Consider the following 16,151-nt stretch of genomic DNA (forward strand, 5'->3'; position numbering starts at 1 on the left):
AATACCCTGCCTTCCCAGTTTATTGTCATCAACTTACATATCAGTGTAGCACCGTCTGGAAAATTAATCAGATATTAATATCTGATACATAACTGAAAGAAGAAATTGGAAAGTATCATGCATATTGTAATTAGTGGCTGGAATGCAGCAGTAAAAGAGAGCCAGAATGAATGCACAATGGCATTCTTGATAAATTTCTGTAAAAGAACTCACTAATACACTATACCTGCAACCATGGGCGTCCGGAATGGGGGGGGGGGTACAGCCCCTCCCCCTGGAAAATGAATGTGTACCTAAAAATTATATATTTCACACTTAATTTCATTTCAATCACAGTAATTTATGTTAATTATTATAAATTTGTTGAAGAAACATGATAATTTCAGACTGAAATAATGTTTTTTGAGAAGACATCACTATTTTGGAGGAAAATATGTGTCCTTTGCCCCTCCTGGAAAAAAATACCTTGCTTACCCCTCCCTGGAAAAAATCCTGCGGACGTCCATGCCTGCAACAATACATGTGGGCATGTGGGAAGGATAACAAATGATACCACATAGACATGTTGGTATAGGAGGAAATTTGTCTGAAAAATGCAGACACATCCAGGAGCAGTTGAAAATTTGGATCACGTCTTACTGGTGTGTAAAATAAACCTTCATTTCAAGACAATAAAGAAGCTTCCCATTGAAAAACTTGATGAGGAAAAAGAAAGCATAAATTAGAAGTAAATTTGAGAGAGTTTGGTTTGGTTTGAGTTGGTGTTTTAAGTCCACTTTATGCACAGTGAGGCTAATCGGGACTGGACCTATGGTTTAAAGTGGGATCCGAACCACTGTGCCATGTGCCTCCACTGGGTATTGAACCTGGGAACCCTTTGATTACATGGCAACGATGCTACCACTGCACCATTGGGGAGGCTCCCGTAAATTTGAGAGAGAAGGTACCTAAATTAAGAGATTGATTTTTGTATTATGAGCATTTTAGCACACAGGCTAATTCTATTATGAAAACTATTCATTCATTAAAAAGAACTAAAACTATACTATCTCCAAGGACTAAAATATTGTTACCTAACAAAACCTGAGGTTGTAAAGGTGGGTTCAGCACACACAGGACAACACGACTCCACAAAGGATTATCCTGACAATGGATCCAAGTGGTAGAGACTTATTGGCCTGCAAGAAGCAGTTACAGGGGATGTACTACGGGGAAGTGAGGTTGACTTGTGGATGCCTTACCAGAAAGCCACCACTTACACCCCTAAATTAAAAGAGATGAAAGCAATGACAAGATTTGGAATGTCATAACAAGTTCTCTACGGAAAACAACAAGAGAAACAATAAGAAATGAAGAAAACTAAAAAAAACACGTGTTGAAGGAAATATAATGGAGAATATGGAGGAAAGAAGAAAATGGAAGAATCAACATGCATAAACATAGAAGGAAGAAAAACTGCAGGGAAATAGATAACCAACTAAGAAAATAAACTGATAAGGCAAGGGAACTGTGGATGAAGCAGAAATGTGAAGAAAATGAGAAACTAGAAAAAGAGGGAAGGTATGATTTGATGGATCATAAAGCAAACTGTATAGATATAGATTTATTTTCATCCACTTGATCATATGAGTACAAATAGCACTATGATATGGGATAGGTCAATTACATGTATAATTTTGAGTATTGAGGAATTAACACATACTTAAGCATATTAAAAAGTATAAAAGTGTGTAAAATAACAAAAAATAAAAATAGAAGAAACATCAAAGGTTATGTCTATTGGTGAGAAGAAAAATCAAAGGTTATATCTATTAATGAAAAATATGATCTAAATACTCCTCTGTGCTATGAAACAAATACTTCATTAGCAAGCTCTTTACTGTTATTTTAAATTTAGTTCGATTATGATTCTTGAATTCCTCGGGCAGTTTGTTATAAAGTTTTACACCTTGAAATCCTAGACCATTATGTGTTTTGGATGTGTGGACAGTTGAAAGGTGGAGGGAGTTATGCATACGAGTGATTTGTGTATGTCCAGATTTTTTGAGAAGATTTCAGAATTTGTATGAATAAAGTACATTGTTTTTAATATGTGCAAACATGGAAGACGTAATTTTTGAAATTCACTGAACATTTGTTTCGTTGAGCTTGAGAGGGACACATTTTTCATAATTTTTAATATCCGTTTTTGCCAAATAATTTTCTATTTTTGCATTTTTGGGTGAACTGCCCCAGAAAGGGATACCATATGTAAGTACAGATTGAATCTGTCCAAAATATACTGTCCTTAAATCAGTTAAAGATAAAACATTTCTCATGATTCTCATCATGTAGCAGAGCCTGCTTAACTTTTGAGTTAAAATAGTAATTTGCATGTCCCATGACAGGTTTGTGTCTATCCATACTCCTAAGAATTTTATTACATTGCTTTCTTTGACGACTTCATTGTTAATAATTACATTTAATTTTGTTGTTTCTTTTACTGGGTTAAAATTTATTAGAACTGTTTTATCAACATTCAGGGAGCTTGTTGTTGTTTAGCCAGGTGTTTAGTTGTGTTGTCAAAATGGAATTCTTTTGTAGTTGCTCATGTTCCAGTCTTTTTACTATGATGTTTGTATCATCCGCAAAAAGTATTGTTTGAGACTCTGATAAAGTTTCTGGAAGATCCTTTATGTAAAGTAAAAATAAAACTTGTCCTAGAATTGAACCTGGCGGTACACCTGTTTTGAGGAACAATTTATCTGATTTGATTTTGTTAATATCTACATACTGACATATGTCTTATAAATAAGAAGTGAACCATTTTTTTGCTAGACACCTGATTCCATAATGGTCCATTTTATCTAGTAGAATGTCATGCTGTACCAAATCAAATGCTTTGGTAAAATCTAAAAGTAATCCATACACGTGCATTTTTTGTCTGTCGATTTTAGTATGTTATTTGTAAATTCGAAAATAGCTTCTGATATTGATTTACTTTTTTGGTATTCAAATTGATGTTTATATCAAATTTTGTATTTTTCTAAGAAAGTTACTAATCTATTTAGCATAATTTTCTCTATTACTTTAGAGAAAACTGACAAAAGAGAGATTGGCCTATAGTTTGAGCATTCCTCTTTGTTGCCTTTTTTTAATAATGGTCTCACTTTTGCTATTTTGTACTCACTAGGAAAATACCTGTTTCTAAAGATGTGTTGCAAATACTACTAGTGGTTGTAATATACTTAGGCTTACCATATGTCCGGGAGTAGCCCGGACCATCCTGTTTTTTTTTGTGCTGTCTGGGATTGCATAATGTCCGGGGTTTTGAGAATCTGAACATGAAAATAGCTACCGGTATTGAATATTCACAACCAGAATTTAAAACAAACAAGCCATTTTTGAAAAAAGTCATGTCTAGTGAAAAGTACAACTGAGTCAACTAAGAGAAATGGCAACAAAAGATGAGATTCATATTAAACTAATAAAGGCTTGGTGCTTTGATGAGGGAAGAAAAGATACTTTATGCAATGAAATCTATGATTGGCCTGAAGATTTTATGGAGACAGTTTCTGTCCCTCCATGGAAGAAAGTAACACCAGAAAATGTACAGAGTACAAGACAATCAGCCTGATATCATGTTGGCAAAAGTTTGCCTAAAAGTATTGTATAGATGCTTATATGCTAAGGTTGATGGAGAGTTGAAACAACAACAGTTTGGTTTCAGGAAGGGACAAGGCACAAGAAATACAATTGGATTAGTGCATACAATCAGTGAAAGATGCAGAAGAAGAACAGAAAGTGTTTGTAGTATTTGTGGATTTGGAGCAAATATTTGATGGAGTGAATTGAACGAAACTCGGGAGACACTGAACAAATATGATGTAGGTTGGAAAGAGAAGAGGCTCTTAAACAGGGTGTCTACCAAAACAACAAATCCAAAATTCTTGACATTTGTTTCATTTTTCTTAACTTTATTTAATCAACCCCTACTTAAGTAAAGTTCGAAATTAGCAATTAATATTTTTTATTTTAATGAAAACCCCCTACCAGAAGTAAAGGTAAAATAAAAACTGAAGCTGTACTTTAACAACATAATTGGACCTACCTTATCTATTAATGCTTCAAATTTCATCCTGAATGGGGAATGTCCACATTACTTTATTTAACATTTGTATAAAACTTCACACATACAAGAATTTGATTCTTAAGAAACAAAGCTGAACAAATCTTAACCACAACTCAATACAATTTTAGATTTTCTAATATTCTCTGACAAATAATAAAGCAAAGCTATCACTCAGTCATCTGCTCAAATTATCATAATAAATTGTGAATAAGGGCAGTTCAGCTGGTCATCATTGTGATAGCGGATTGTAAGGAGTGACTCTTTCTGAAGGCACCCAAATGTCAACTCCCTTCCACATAGTATATCTTGGATTGCATTTGGCAGACTAGCAAGGCTCTGGTGTCTGGACTGACAGCCAGTACAATCATCTGTGGGGGTCGCTTTCTCACATTCATTTCATCTTACACCAGTTATCCTCATCTTCGCAATTATCCAAAAGGGTTAGAAAAGCAAAGTAAAATAAACTTAATCAAGCATTGTGATATCAAAAATTCTTGACCACAAGTATAATTTCTTGACATTTTCTTGGCTTTCTTGACTGGTAGACACCCTGTTAAACAATATGTAGATGCAACAACAATACCTTAAATTAATAATGGAGGAGAAATGAAAAGAGGGAAATGACATTGGAAGAGAGATATAACAATGATGCTGCCTTTCACACACTTCATTCAACATATATTAATTAATTAAGAACAGTTTCCACTAAAAGGGAGGGAGTAACAAATAGATCGTCTTGTCTGCAAAAGACAACAGGACAGTGATCAATACCCACTGTGAGTAGTACAGGATGAAAATAAACATGAACAAGACAAAGGTACAGAAGGAAACTAAAGAAAATGGCTGAAAATTCGAGGCTAAAGAATTCAACAAGTTGAGAGCTTGTTACCTGGAATGTATTATAAGCAGCAACAAATGCTGCAGTCAGAAAGTCGAAGTGAGAATAGCAATGGCAAAAGTGGCAAGAAGTGCTTGTGGACTTTTGAACAAACAACAAAGAAGGGTATAATAAAGTGTTTTATGTTAAGTGTAGCACTTTATGCTGTAGAAACTTGAATGCTCTGAAGAAATTAGGAAAAGTGGCTACAAGCAAGGATACCCAAATGAGGCTACAACCTCTGGTAAAAATAGAGGATATTACACACAATAGAAAGTTTACATTACTTAAAAAGTACATGATTACCTGAGAGTAACAATCAGTTCACAGATATTCTATTGTTCTGAAATATGATTTTTTTTTTTTTTTACTAATTATAGTGATTGCCCACTGGGTATGCAATAACCGAGTCGTGTACTTGCTTCTGTCTCTCTCCTCAGACATTTGGGACACCAGAAATGTTCGAATTTGAGGAGCACTGTCAGGTGTAGAGAAAAAAAAGGTTGTAAGTTGGCACAAAGTAATATGGTCCTCTGGCCAGGATTATTACAATGTGAGAGAGGTTTAGTGATCCTCAGTGGCCTTGCTAAGGCTGGGGGTATAAGCTCTCCCCAGCATTTAGGTACAGGCATACAGGGGTGTTGGTGGATTGCAGTAGAGGGTGAATGATAGTTATTGTCCATCCTGCAGCATATACCACCTACCTAGAAGCATTAAAAATGGTGTTATGAATGTTAGTGAGTCTGACGACAGTGAAATGGAGGTTTGTGGTGGCTGTTGATCTTCAGGTTGAGAGCTGTGAGTCTTCCCCCAGATGTTATATGTAAGGATGTAAACAAAGTTTGAGGTGTGGCAGGTTCCTCTGTGGTGAAGGGTAAAATTGTGTGTAGCAATGTGAATCTGTAGTATGGGAGAGGAGACAGACTGTGCATTGGGTGGTTGCATTTATGGGCAGGAGGGATTTGGTAATGGGTTAATAGAGTACTGTGAATCAGAATGTTTTTAGAAGTTGATGTGCCCTTGAAAATAACTCGGGGTTTGCCCAGAAAAATGTAGATGGAGTTGGGATCACTATAGAGGAGGGTTTCTTGGTAGGGGTGTGTAAGGCAGAGGTTGAGTTCTGTTGGGAAGCGGGAATGGAATAGCTTTCTTGGTGAGATTAATGATGAGATGTACATATATATATCTTGTGGTATGGTTGAAAGATGGAAAAGTGCATGTACTGCATGTGGTTGGTGGGTTTGATGAGGATAGAAGTTTTCAAATGGCTTCCTCATTGTGCACATCTAAGAAGATGATTTGATTGGTGGAGTGGGCGCTTGTGAGTTGGATGAAACCGAATTGGTTGCACTGGTCTAGGAAAGTTGACAAGAGTTCTCCAGACACCCAGAACATGAGGATATGATCAATAAAACAGAGGCATATGAGTGGTTTCAAGGATTGGCTGGCTATTCATGACTATTCTTGAAATTTGCCCATGAAGAGATTTGCATATCTCCAGCTGAATATTATGTTGACATGTCCATCTGCACTAACTCTTCAGGAGAGCTGATTGAAGTTGGATTTATATGGATTTTGGATACACTACATATGTGCAAACATTTTATTAATGTTGACAATTCACACCACTTGACATAGGATATGTTGCTTCGGAATGTGATGCATTAACATGTATGGAACACGGCAACGTCATCAACTCATTTCCAATGAAAAGTGAAGATATGACAAATGGTATTCAGCTGGCGATATAATGGGACCATGTGTCCATGGATGTGAAGGTGTATTTTTTTGTTTTCTTCAAAGGTAAAGTTGCAGGTGAGGACAAGGTGGGCTAGGTGGATCAGGAAATTGATGCTGGGATTGGTTTAAGTGTGCTGTTTAGGATGTTGGTGTAGAGGAAAGTGACATCAATGGCATCATGAATGGTGAAAGGTCATGATTGTGGTTGGGGTTGCAAAGGTAGGAGGGCAGAGCTTTAACAAGAGGTTGGAGGTGGAAGTTCATGAAGGAAGAAATCTTTTCAGTGGGGGAGTTGTAGTTGGATATGATGGGTCTGTCGGAGCTATCAGAAATGAGTGTTGATATAGTAGATCCAACAAGCTCTCTGGTGTAGATAAAATCCTGAATTTGGTGAGGTCAGTGAAGTGTTGGGTTTGTTAAGTGGAGGAGTCTGCCAGTTGGTGAGTGGTTCCAGCCAGTACAAAAATTCAAGATGGACCCTTGGTCAATGAGAAGGATTTTGATGTGTTTGTTCTGGAGGCCAACAATAGGTTTTTGTTGAGAGGGGAGGGGAAATGTTGGACCAGTTGTGGAATATGTCTAGGAATAAGCTGTCACGAGTTGGTGAGATTAATGACGAGATGTACATATCTTGTGAGCAGGTGGGTAGTTGGCAGTGGAAGGGGCGAAATTGGAGTAGACTACACTGTGGTTTGTGGTCTGGAGGGAGGGTTTTTTTTCCATCTAAGATGCGATTATGAAGGCAGTTATAATCTAAGAATTTATGGTCTATTTCTCGTTCCAGGTATGTAATAGAAAGATACAGAGGTGTAGGATTTCTTGTTGGTGTGAACTCTGAATAACATTCTTCAACATGAAAGAATCATCTTGAAAGGGGAAGTCACGGAGTCACACACCAGCAACTGGGATTCGTATGGTGTTTAAGGCAGGAAATTATTATGAATATTGTAGAACTAACCACAAGGCTATTGTATGTCATCATATCTTCAATTTTATTGTAAGGTGTTTAACAAATGTTATGCTTTGTTGTTAATAATGAATTATGTTACACAAGTATCAAATTATAAATTCAGTTATATGCTAATCAAATTTTCTTCATTAAACAACCAAATCAATATGCAAATTTTTATTAATTTTATTTTATGCATCATATGCAAATCACATCAAGAAATTGTTGATTACACTTTATAGCAATAAACACAGTAAGTGAAAAGTAATGAGAAATATATAGTATGTTTGTGTGAGTGTGTGTGTGTGTAAGTAGTAGTGTGTCCAAAAGGGGGTTGGTTGAGGTTATAAACCCCCTTTGGGCAAGCATTCCTAAAAAAGAATGTAAAAGGCAAGAAAATATGATTGATTCATTTGATGTTTTACTTCCACTTTCTGCACAGTAACGCTAATCGGGACTGGACCTAGTTTAAAGTGGGATCCGAACCACTATGTGCCTCCACAAGGAATCGAACCTGGGACCCCTTGGTTACAAGGTGACAATGCTACCCTGTGCCATCGGCGAGGCCCGTAGGAAAATATGACAAATTGAGGGCTGATTACTCAAAAAAAGTATATGTAAACCCTCCATTTTGAAAATCCTGGGCACGCCACTGAGTGTAAGAAACTACAAATGCATACACATTCCTAGCAATATGCATCTACACATAAAGAAGGTCAAAAAGATGCACAGAATTTGAAAACCCATCACAAGAGCTTCCTCAGAATGAGTGTAAGAGTCTGAAGTGAAATGAAGCCATCAGGTAACATCTGGATCTGACTTAGCAACTTAAGGTCTTGAGATCAGAATGGAATGCCTGGATCCGATACTTAAAACCCAGTAGCTGCAGGGTCATGCAATTATGTGTAAAAAGGAAGTTTTCTACATGACACGTAAATTACGCATTATTTACTTATAAAACGTAAAAATCTAGAATCAAACATAAAAACAGGCCCGTAGCTAGAACTGACCTCCAGGGGGGGCTCAAGGGTTATCAGGGGGGGGGCCTTGTAAACCAAGTCCATTTTTCAAAAGTTAAATACAGAGCATTCCCTGACATTCGCTACGAGACTCGGTGGCAAGCTGCCCAGCATCAACGCTTGTATTTCCCGGTGAACGTGGATCGCAACAGTCGCACGCTACAGTCTGTTTTTTTCGCTCTCCCTGCCTTCGCTCTCTTTCCCTTTCTGTTGACGGTTCAGACTGGTACCAGTATAATCCTTCCTTGGAAGTTGTGTTGTGTCTTGTGGGTGTGTTGAAGATTGTGGCTTAATATGGCACCACAAAAGTTTACATTACAACAAAGGATTTATCTTGTCTAGTGTTTCTTCTGAAAGAGGAATTGTGGAGAAGTGCGACAACGTTTTGCAACAAAATTTCCTGGTATTCCCGTTCCACATAGGACCACTATATTAAACCTCGTAAAAAAGTTTAGAGTAACAGGGTCCGCTCTGAATAAAAGTGGAAAGAAAAACCCACATGTACTTACTGAGGAAAAACTCGATGAGATAGGACAAAGGTTAGAACAGTCTCCTCGGAAATCTATCCGCTGCCTCTCACAAGAAGCGGGTGTTTCAAAAACCCTCTAGGTCCCCCGATTTGTCAGCCTGAGATTTTTATTTATGGGGGAAATCTAAAAAATAAAGTATACAAAGACAATCCGCACACCATCCGTGAGTTAAAAGAGAGTATTGTACGAGAAATCGGGAGAATTACAGTAGACGAACTTGCACTTGTAAATGCCAATTTCCTTCGGAGATGCCAGGAATGTGTTGCTGCAGAGGGACATCATTTTTAACACCTTCTGTGGTCAAGGTTAGTACACAATATGAAAACTGTAATTTTTATAGCCAACTCTACCGACTGTCGCGGACCCGTTCACCGGGAAAGATGAGCGCTGATGCTGGGCCGCTTGCCGCCGAGTCTCGTAGCGAATGTCAGGGAATGCTCTGTAGTATTAAATGAAGGTATATTATGTGTTAATTTCAAATATAAAATTGAGAAATATCATACAAATACTACAGTTTCTTTTTCTATATCTTCTAAAACATCTCTTGAAGTGCTAATGACTGCTGCTGACACCATCTCTTAATACACACTCCAAACTATTTTTGATGATACAGATAATTATATCATACACGTTAAAATGTGCAATATTCACTTCAATCATAGTGCCTATCGTACATTTCACCCCCTGCCAAAGCAAAAAAACTTGGGATCTGTTGACATTTGACGCAGATGCGGAAGAAATGTGGATAATGACGTCAAAGTCACAGATTTCTGTCAAACGGGAGGCTGCAACAGGGGCAGAGAATGTACAGATTAAGAAGGCTCCCTATGAAAGAACTTTTTAAAGTCTAGAGAATCTTCTAAACACTTGCTGCTGCTTAGACTTCTGCCCATAAACAAGATGAACGAACGAAGTTGTGAACAAATTAATATATTCTGTCTACATTTTCACTCTTCACCTCAAACAAATTAGAATACAAAATAGTTTTACCTAATGTCAAGGGGGCTGGCGATCCTGTCAGGGGGGGCTCAGCCCCCCTGGCCTCTGCCTGGCTACGGGCCTGCATAAAAATAAAAGAAAACATGTTTTTTTGCGATGGTTTTTGTTATGTATGGCAATTGGTAGTGACAGAAAACAAAAAACAAATGTTCTGTATCACGGTTTGTGGAGGCTTCTCGGCAAAATGTTTTGTGGGGGGGCCCCATTTTCTTTATTCTTTTTTACTAGGAGCTTTATTAGCTCAATATGTTAACCACCAATTTTCATCAGTTGAAATGTTAGACGTGATTTTAGAATCAGTAGTCATTCACAATCCAACATATCGCAGAGAGAATAGCGCAGAAAATAAAGTTACAGGACAAAAATTGTAGCACTAAAGCAGCAGTAAAATTCTGCGTCTAAATGTCTCCAGTATATTATGAAGAGTGAACACCGTAACTACAATATATACGAGTAGTAAATACTAAGGGGGTTCAGACGGAAGCAGAGAACTGAGCAGGAGACTGTACTTATGTACATAATTTGTTATAAATGATATTATTTACAACTAAGAGTAAATATGTCACTACATATGCATGGTCCATCTACTGGACAATTATCGACAGGTTCATTGTGGATATTGTAGTAACTACACTTTCTTCAAGAAAATTCCCAAAGGCTTAACACTTACAGTGGACACACTTTTCTTGCCCTTTTCGCCGAAAATTCATCTACTAGATCATCAAATTCAATTCATGAAGAAGTTCATGTTCAATGCTTAATAAACAATGATTGGATAAGCGATCCTGTCTCATGGCAGCACGAAGCCTGTTTTTCACTAATTTCATTTTTGAGAAAGATCTTTCTCTGCTGCAGTTTGTTACCATTAAGACCAAATACATTCTAAAGAGAATTTTGACATTTGGAAATGTACTGCGGAACAGGTCCTTGCATACAATATTACACATAGACAGTTCCATTGGGATGTCTTCCTGATGTTTGACAATGCTACTGCTTACTAGGTGTGCAAACTGTATCAGCTCATTCTCTAGCGAGGGTTCCAGATCCTCCTCATAGATCAGGGACAGCGACAGGGGTGGGCATGGGTTAGCAATTGCCCACCCAAAAATTGCTGTGCCCAGCCGATTGCCCACCCAATCAAATTCAACAAATATATACACTTGGGAAAATGCGAATGATTCAATAAATAAGTTTATTATGGTGTTCACTCCATGTATATTTTACTTGTAAATATTATATATATTACAGACAAGCTCACATATTTTCATTCAATAAAAAGCTTTGCTGTCCTTTGCCGAAACACTGATTTAGTGAATAGGTTTACGAAAGTCAGAGTAAATAATAAGTTGAATGGAATTAATTTAAGCTTTTCTTTCAACTTCCTTAACTTTATCATTGGAAAGCGAAAGGAATTTCCAAAGCTTTTGAAACAAAAACTGTGATCTAATGCCCAGTTGTAGGCATTAGGAGGCTTTATGAGAGGTGCAAAATTATGCAGAATATGATGAAGATTAGAACAGGATTACGGGCCTGAGGGCTGCATCCTCTGCTTTGAAAATGTGCCACATAATGAAAAGAAATAGATACTTGAAATGTGGCAAAAATATAAAAATATATAAAACTGTCTGCCATAACTTGGCCAAAAAGTTATAACTGAAACTGGGTGTAGAAGGGGTGAAGAGGAGTTGCTTGATGTCAACTCTGGGCTTCCGGCCTGGGTATGATTAAGGTAATCTGTTAAATAAATAAAAACCTCTTCTTCGCGTTGCTTCCTCCAGCAACACACAAAGTTGTTTAGTTAGGTCTATATTGAAATACTAATACAAAGGTAATTTGATATGTCCCTTTCATCATCACGATTTTATATACCTGTCATCTTCTAATTTCGATTTGGTATCCAAAATAAAGAAAATAACAATTTTATATTTGTTCTACTAATAAGAAGCAATCACAAAAATAGATTTTGATAAAACAGCTCTGTAGGTTTGAAAAATAGCTGCAGAATTATTGACTTATTATTGACCGTATTTAGAAAACTTCTTATATGAGTTGTTGTTTTAAGTCCACTTTATGCACAGCTAATTGGGACTGAACCTACGGTTTAAAGTGGGATCCAAACCACTATGTGTCTCCACCAGTTATTGAACCCGGGACCCCTTGATCACAAGGTGACGACTCTACCACTATGCCATCAGGGAGGCAAAAAAAAAAAACTTCTTACAGATACATTTTCCCTATCAGCTATGTAATCATGTAATTTTTCTTGTGGTTAACTAACATAGAATAGGGACAACATTTTAGAACTTTACGCTTCATAACATAATACATACAAAGTTATTTATTTATTAATTACTTTTTGCTGATATTTTACGTTCGGTGTAACATGAAACAATGCGCGCTAATTCGAAATACTGGCCATTGTTGTGTCGAATTCCAGGAACTGCAACTGTTTTCTTTCAGGCTGTCCGTTATTAAGAAGGTTTATTTGCATTGGGGGTAGTTTTCAGTGTCCGTGCCCGTTATTGAGAAATAATACTGCCATTAAACCCCATGTATTTCAGTCGGGGAATTTTAAAATGTCCGTAATTTAGAGGAGTCCGTAAGAAGTTTTACTGTATGTGATAAAAGTTACAACATTGCATTTAATTTTAAAAAATTGAGGTTCAGGGGCACTTTCACTGGAATGCCCTCCTGTATGGGATAGAAAACCTTTTGATTCTGCACCCAAAGTTAGGTCCCAAATTAAGGGTAGTTCCAAAGTGGGTGTAGATTATTGCAGATCCCGTCATATTTAACCTGATGCTTAGAACAACTCAATGCCTTCACATAAACCAAATCAATTGCTACGGTCTTCCAGGCCTGCTTTTGTCGGCAACGAAACCTGTCCTTCTGAATTTCTTGATAAGTTTGGCCACGGTGTCATGGGTTATCTGCGTTTTGTGGGTTGCATTGAATGTACGTGCTACATGACAGGTGGTACCACTCCCAGCCAACAGAATGACGTCAATCTGTTCTTCTTTCATTAGTGGCATCTCTTTTTCATTGGTTCACCTGTCTGAAAAGCAGGGATGTCGTTAGAGGGGGGCACTGGCACCGCAAACGCCCATGTGGCCCCAGCAAATGTTTCTGTCTTTTTCTGGAAATTTTAATTTGATGGCAAATATTGCAAAATTGTTCTTCAGTAAATTTTGCTTACAGTTTGAAACACTGCACCCAAATTTCCCGCAGCATGAACGCCAAAGCAAGACTTGTACTCATTTTTCTACTTCTTACCTGTCGAAAACAGATGCAATGCAGGAGCTGCTGCTAATGATTTTATAGCCCGTCCCGTTAAGGGAATTCGGAGGTCTTTTGAAAATATACTTTTCATCCCTGCCAGGTCAAAATTCGGCCGATTGACTGGTAAGCGGTAACAAATGTACCTCGGGATTGACGTTACTCCTTCCGGAGCTCTTTGGAAACAATTTTCATTCCTGTCTCAGATTACGGAGACAATCATAGTGCGGTGCGTGATAGATATTGCAAGATAAAACTTCAGGGGGAGGGGGATTGCCGCTTTCACATGGCTATAATGAAGAATAAGCCAATCCTCATTTATGAAAGATAACGAGGTATGTACTAAATTATTAACAATGATCTACATGCTTTAGATAAATTAGCTTTTCAAATTCTAAAGCAGTTTCTGTTATCATGTGTATAATTACTCAAGGAAGATGGCGGAGTGGTTAGCACATCGCGCTACGATGCCAGGGGCCTGCGTTCGAATCCTGGCCTGAGCATGGATGTTTGTGAGTGTTCATTCATCAATTTCATCATATCATCACTCATCCTTGCAAATTAGCCAAAAGTGGCACAAAAAGCGAAGTAAAAAAAAGCAAGTCAATCAATCATTACTCACAGAAGAAGAAATCTATCCATGGGGTAGTGTACTCAACTTGTGCAATTTCGAGAGAACGTTTTCTAATTCCATTTCTAGGTTGGTTATTTTTCGTTGCTTTTCGTTAATCGCGGCGGTGAGGATGAATGATGAACTGAAGAAATGGTGATGGGACAAGCATAGTACACCCATGCATGACCAGAGTTAGAGCCTGCGGCCTCTGGTTTCATAGCGTATTACGCTTACACGTCGGAAAACCATAAAAGTGGGCTGAAGGAAAGTACCATCGTTGGATGCATAAAAAGCCATGTTTGGCTCAGGTATAAAAATAAAATTAGCCATTCGCTGTGCCAAATCTGTTATATCCAGTGCCATCAAATATTTAGTTAAGAAATTATACCATAATTTTTAAGAAATTATACCATAAAAGTATGTAAAATTTGTTATCCAGCGTCATCATTCTTGAAGTTCACAACCAGTTGGATTGATTGATTGATTTAGTTTATTTTACTTCGCGTTTTGTGCCTCTTGGCTAATTTGCGAAGATGGGGATGAGTGATGAAATTGATGAATGGACACTCACAAACAACCATCCCCGAGCGGGATTCGAACTCGGGACCCCTGGCGTCGCAGCGCAATGTGCTAACCACTCTCACCAGAGGGTCCCCGGCATATATATATATACATATATACCCACATACATACATAATGTTGGTTGTTGTTAAATTTCTTAATGGTTTGATCGATAAATTTCTGACATTTGCCCCCCCCCCCCAAACTGATGAACCTAGCTACGTCCCTGCTGAAAAGGAAAAATAAACATTAGTCACCGTTTTCACCATTTGTATGGAGACTTATGACTCACCCTGTATGTTTGAATTTCTCAGTTCATTGATTTCATCAACATGTCGTACGTGAATCTCGCGATTCACGATTATTGGTACGGCACAACACACTAAACACGATGGGGACATTTTAGAATGAAGTGTCTTGAATTTCAGTCTGCATTTGTTGGAAATTCTTTGTCCTGGCCAGTTTGTAAATGCTTGTAAATACTTCTTGCAGCCATAGGTGTGTGCATGGGGTTGCTAAAGGTACCTGGCTATCCCAAATGTCTCCTCAAAAAATAAAAAAAATATGTTGAACTACCATTAAAATAATGGAAATAATATCCGTGGTAAAAAAGTAAGGAATTTTGTTTCATTTGAGATGATCAGCTTGCTCTCTCCGAGTCTCTTTTTCTCTCTCTCTCCACAAAACAATGTAACATTCCTTTACTATAGTAATCAGTAATCACATAGTAAAGAAATTATTTTTTCGTTTATAAATCGCCGAGCCCCTTCACACATATCGGCCCCACTATACTTTTTGTACAGGGACACACAAAAAATAAAGTTTACAGTACAAAACCAGCAAAAGTTGATGAACTGAAGGCAGCAATTAAATGAGAATACGAAAAATTCCGAACGAAATTATTCTTGAATTTCGCGATTTCATTTTTTCAAGTTCCCAGCAGTGCCTGGACCAGAATGGCCATCAGTTTTTTTTTTAAAAAAAAAAAGACCTTGGCAAGGAAAAATTATTCACTTCTGTAGATTATTTTAAATTTTGAAAATTAATTGTGTTAGTGAACACTGACGTTATAATCATTCAAAGGGTGTTACATTTTTTGGAACCCCTGGATTTATGGCAAAACTTGGTCTATGTTGGCCGGAGCCAGTGATGGCACCATACTTGAGCAGGCACCACAGTTCACAGCTCAAAGAGAGCACGAAAGAGCCAGACCTGGCTCCAAAAGAGCTAAGTTGGCAATAGTGCTTGCAGCTGCCACAAAAGGCAGGGCTTTGTGGAAACCCTTCCTCATGCCCTTAAGTCTGAATTTTAATTGATTTAAAGCATGTACGTAAATAGTAATAACTTCATTGATTAATCTAATTTTTATAATTTGCATTTAATCACACAATTGAGAAAAATTAGTACAAAAGAAATAAATAAATTGAAATACCAAACAAACGTATGAGCATGCACTGGGTGAAATTTACCAGTGTA

General features: G+C 37.5%; 1 protein-coding gene across 1 annotated transcript in view; it reads left to right on the forward strand.

Annotated features, from left to right (window-relative positions):
* The window catches only part of LOC145989266 (uncharacterized), a 47,041-nt gene extending 39,102 nt beyond the window's left edge, over nucleotides 1-7,939 (forward strand). Inside the window, exon 10 of the mRNA XM_083124591.1 lies at nucleotides 7,513-7,939. Coding sequence (XP_082980717.1) covers nucleotides 7,513-7,570 — 58 coding nt within the window. The 3' untranslated portion in view covers nucleotides 7,571-7,939. The remainder of the gene's footprint in view (nucleotides 1-7,512) is intronic.
* Nucleotides 7,940-16,151: the final 8,212 nt, after the last annotated feature.

The sequence above is a fragment of the Lepisma saccharinum genome, chromosome 6 (assembly GCF_977018435.1).
Source record: "Lepisma saccharinum chromosome 6, izLepSacc3.1, whole genome shotgun sequence".
Lineage (NCBI taxonomy): Eukaryota > Metazoa > Arthropoda > Insecta > Zygentoma > Lepismatidae > Lepisma > Lepisma saccharinum.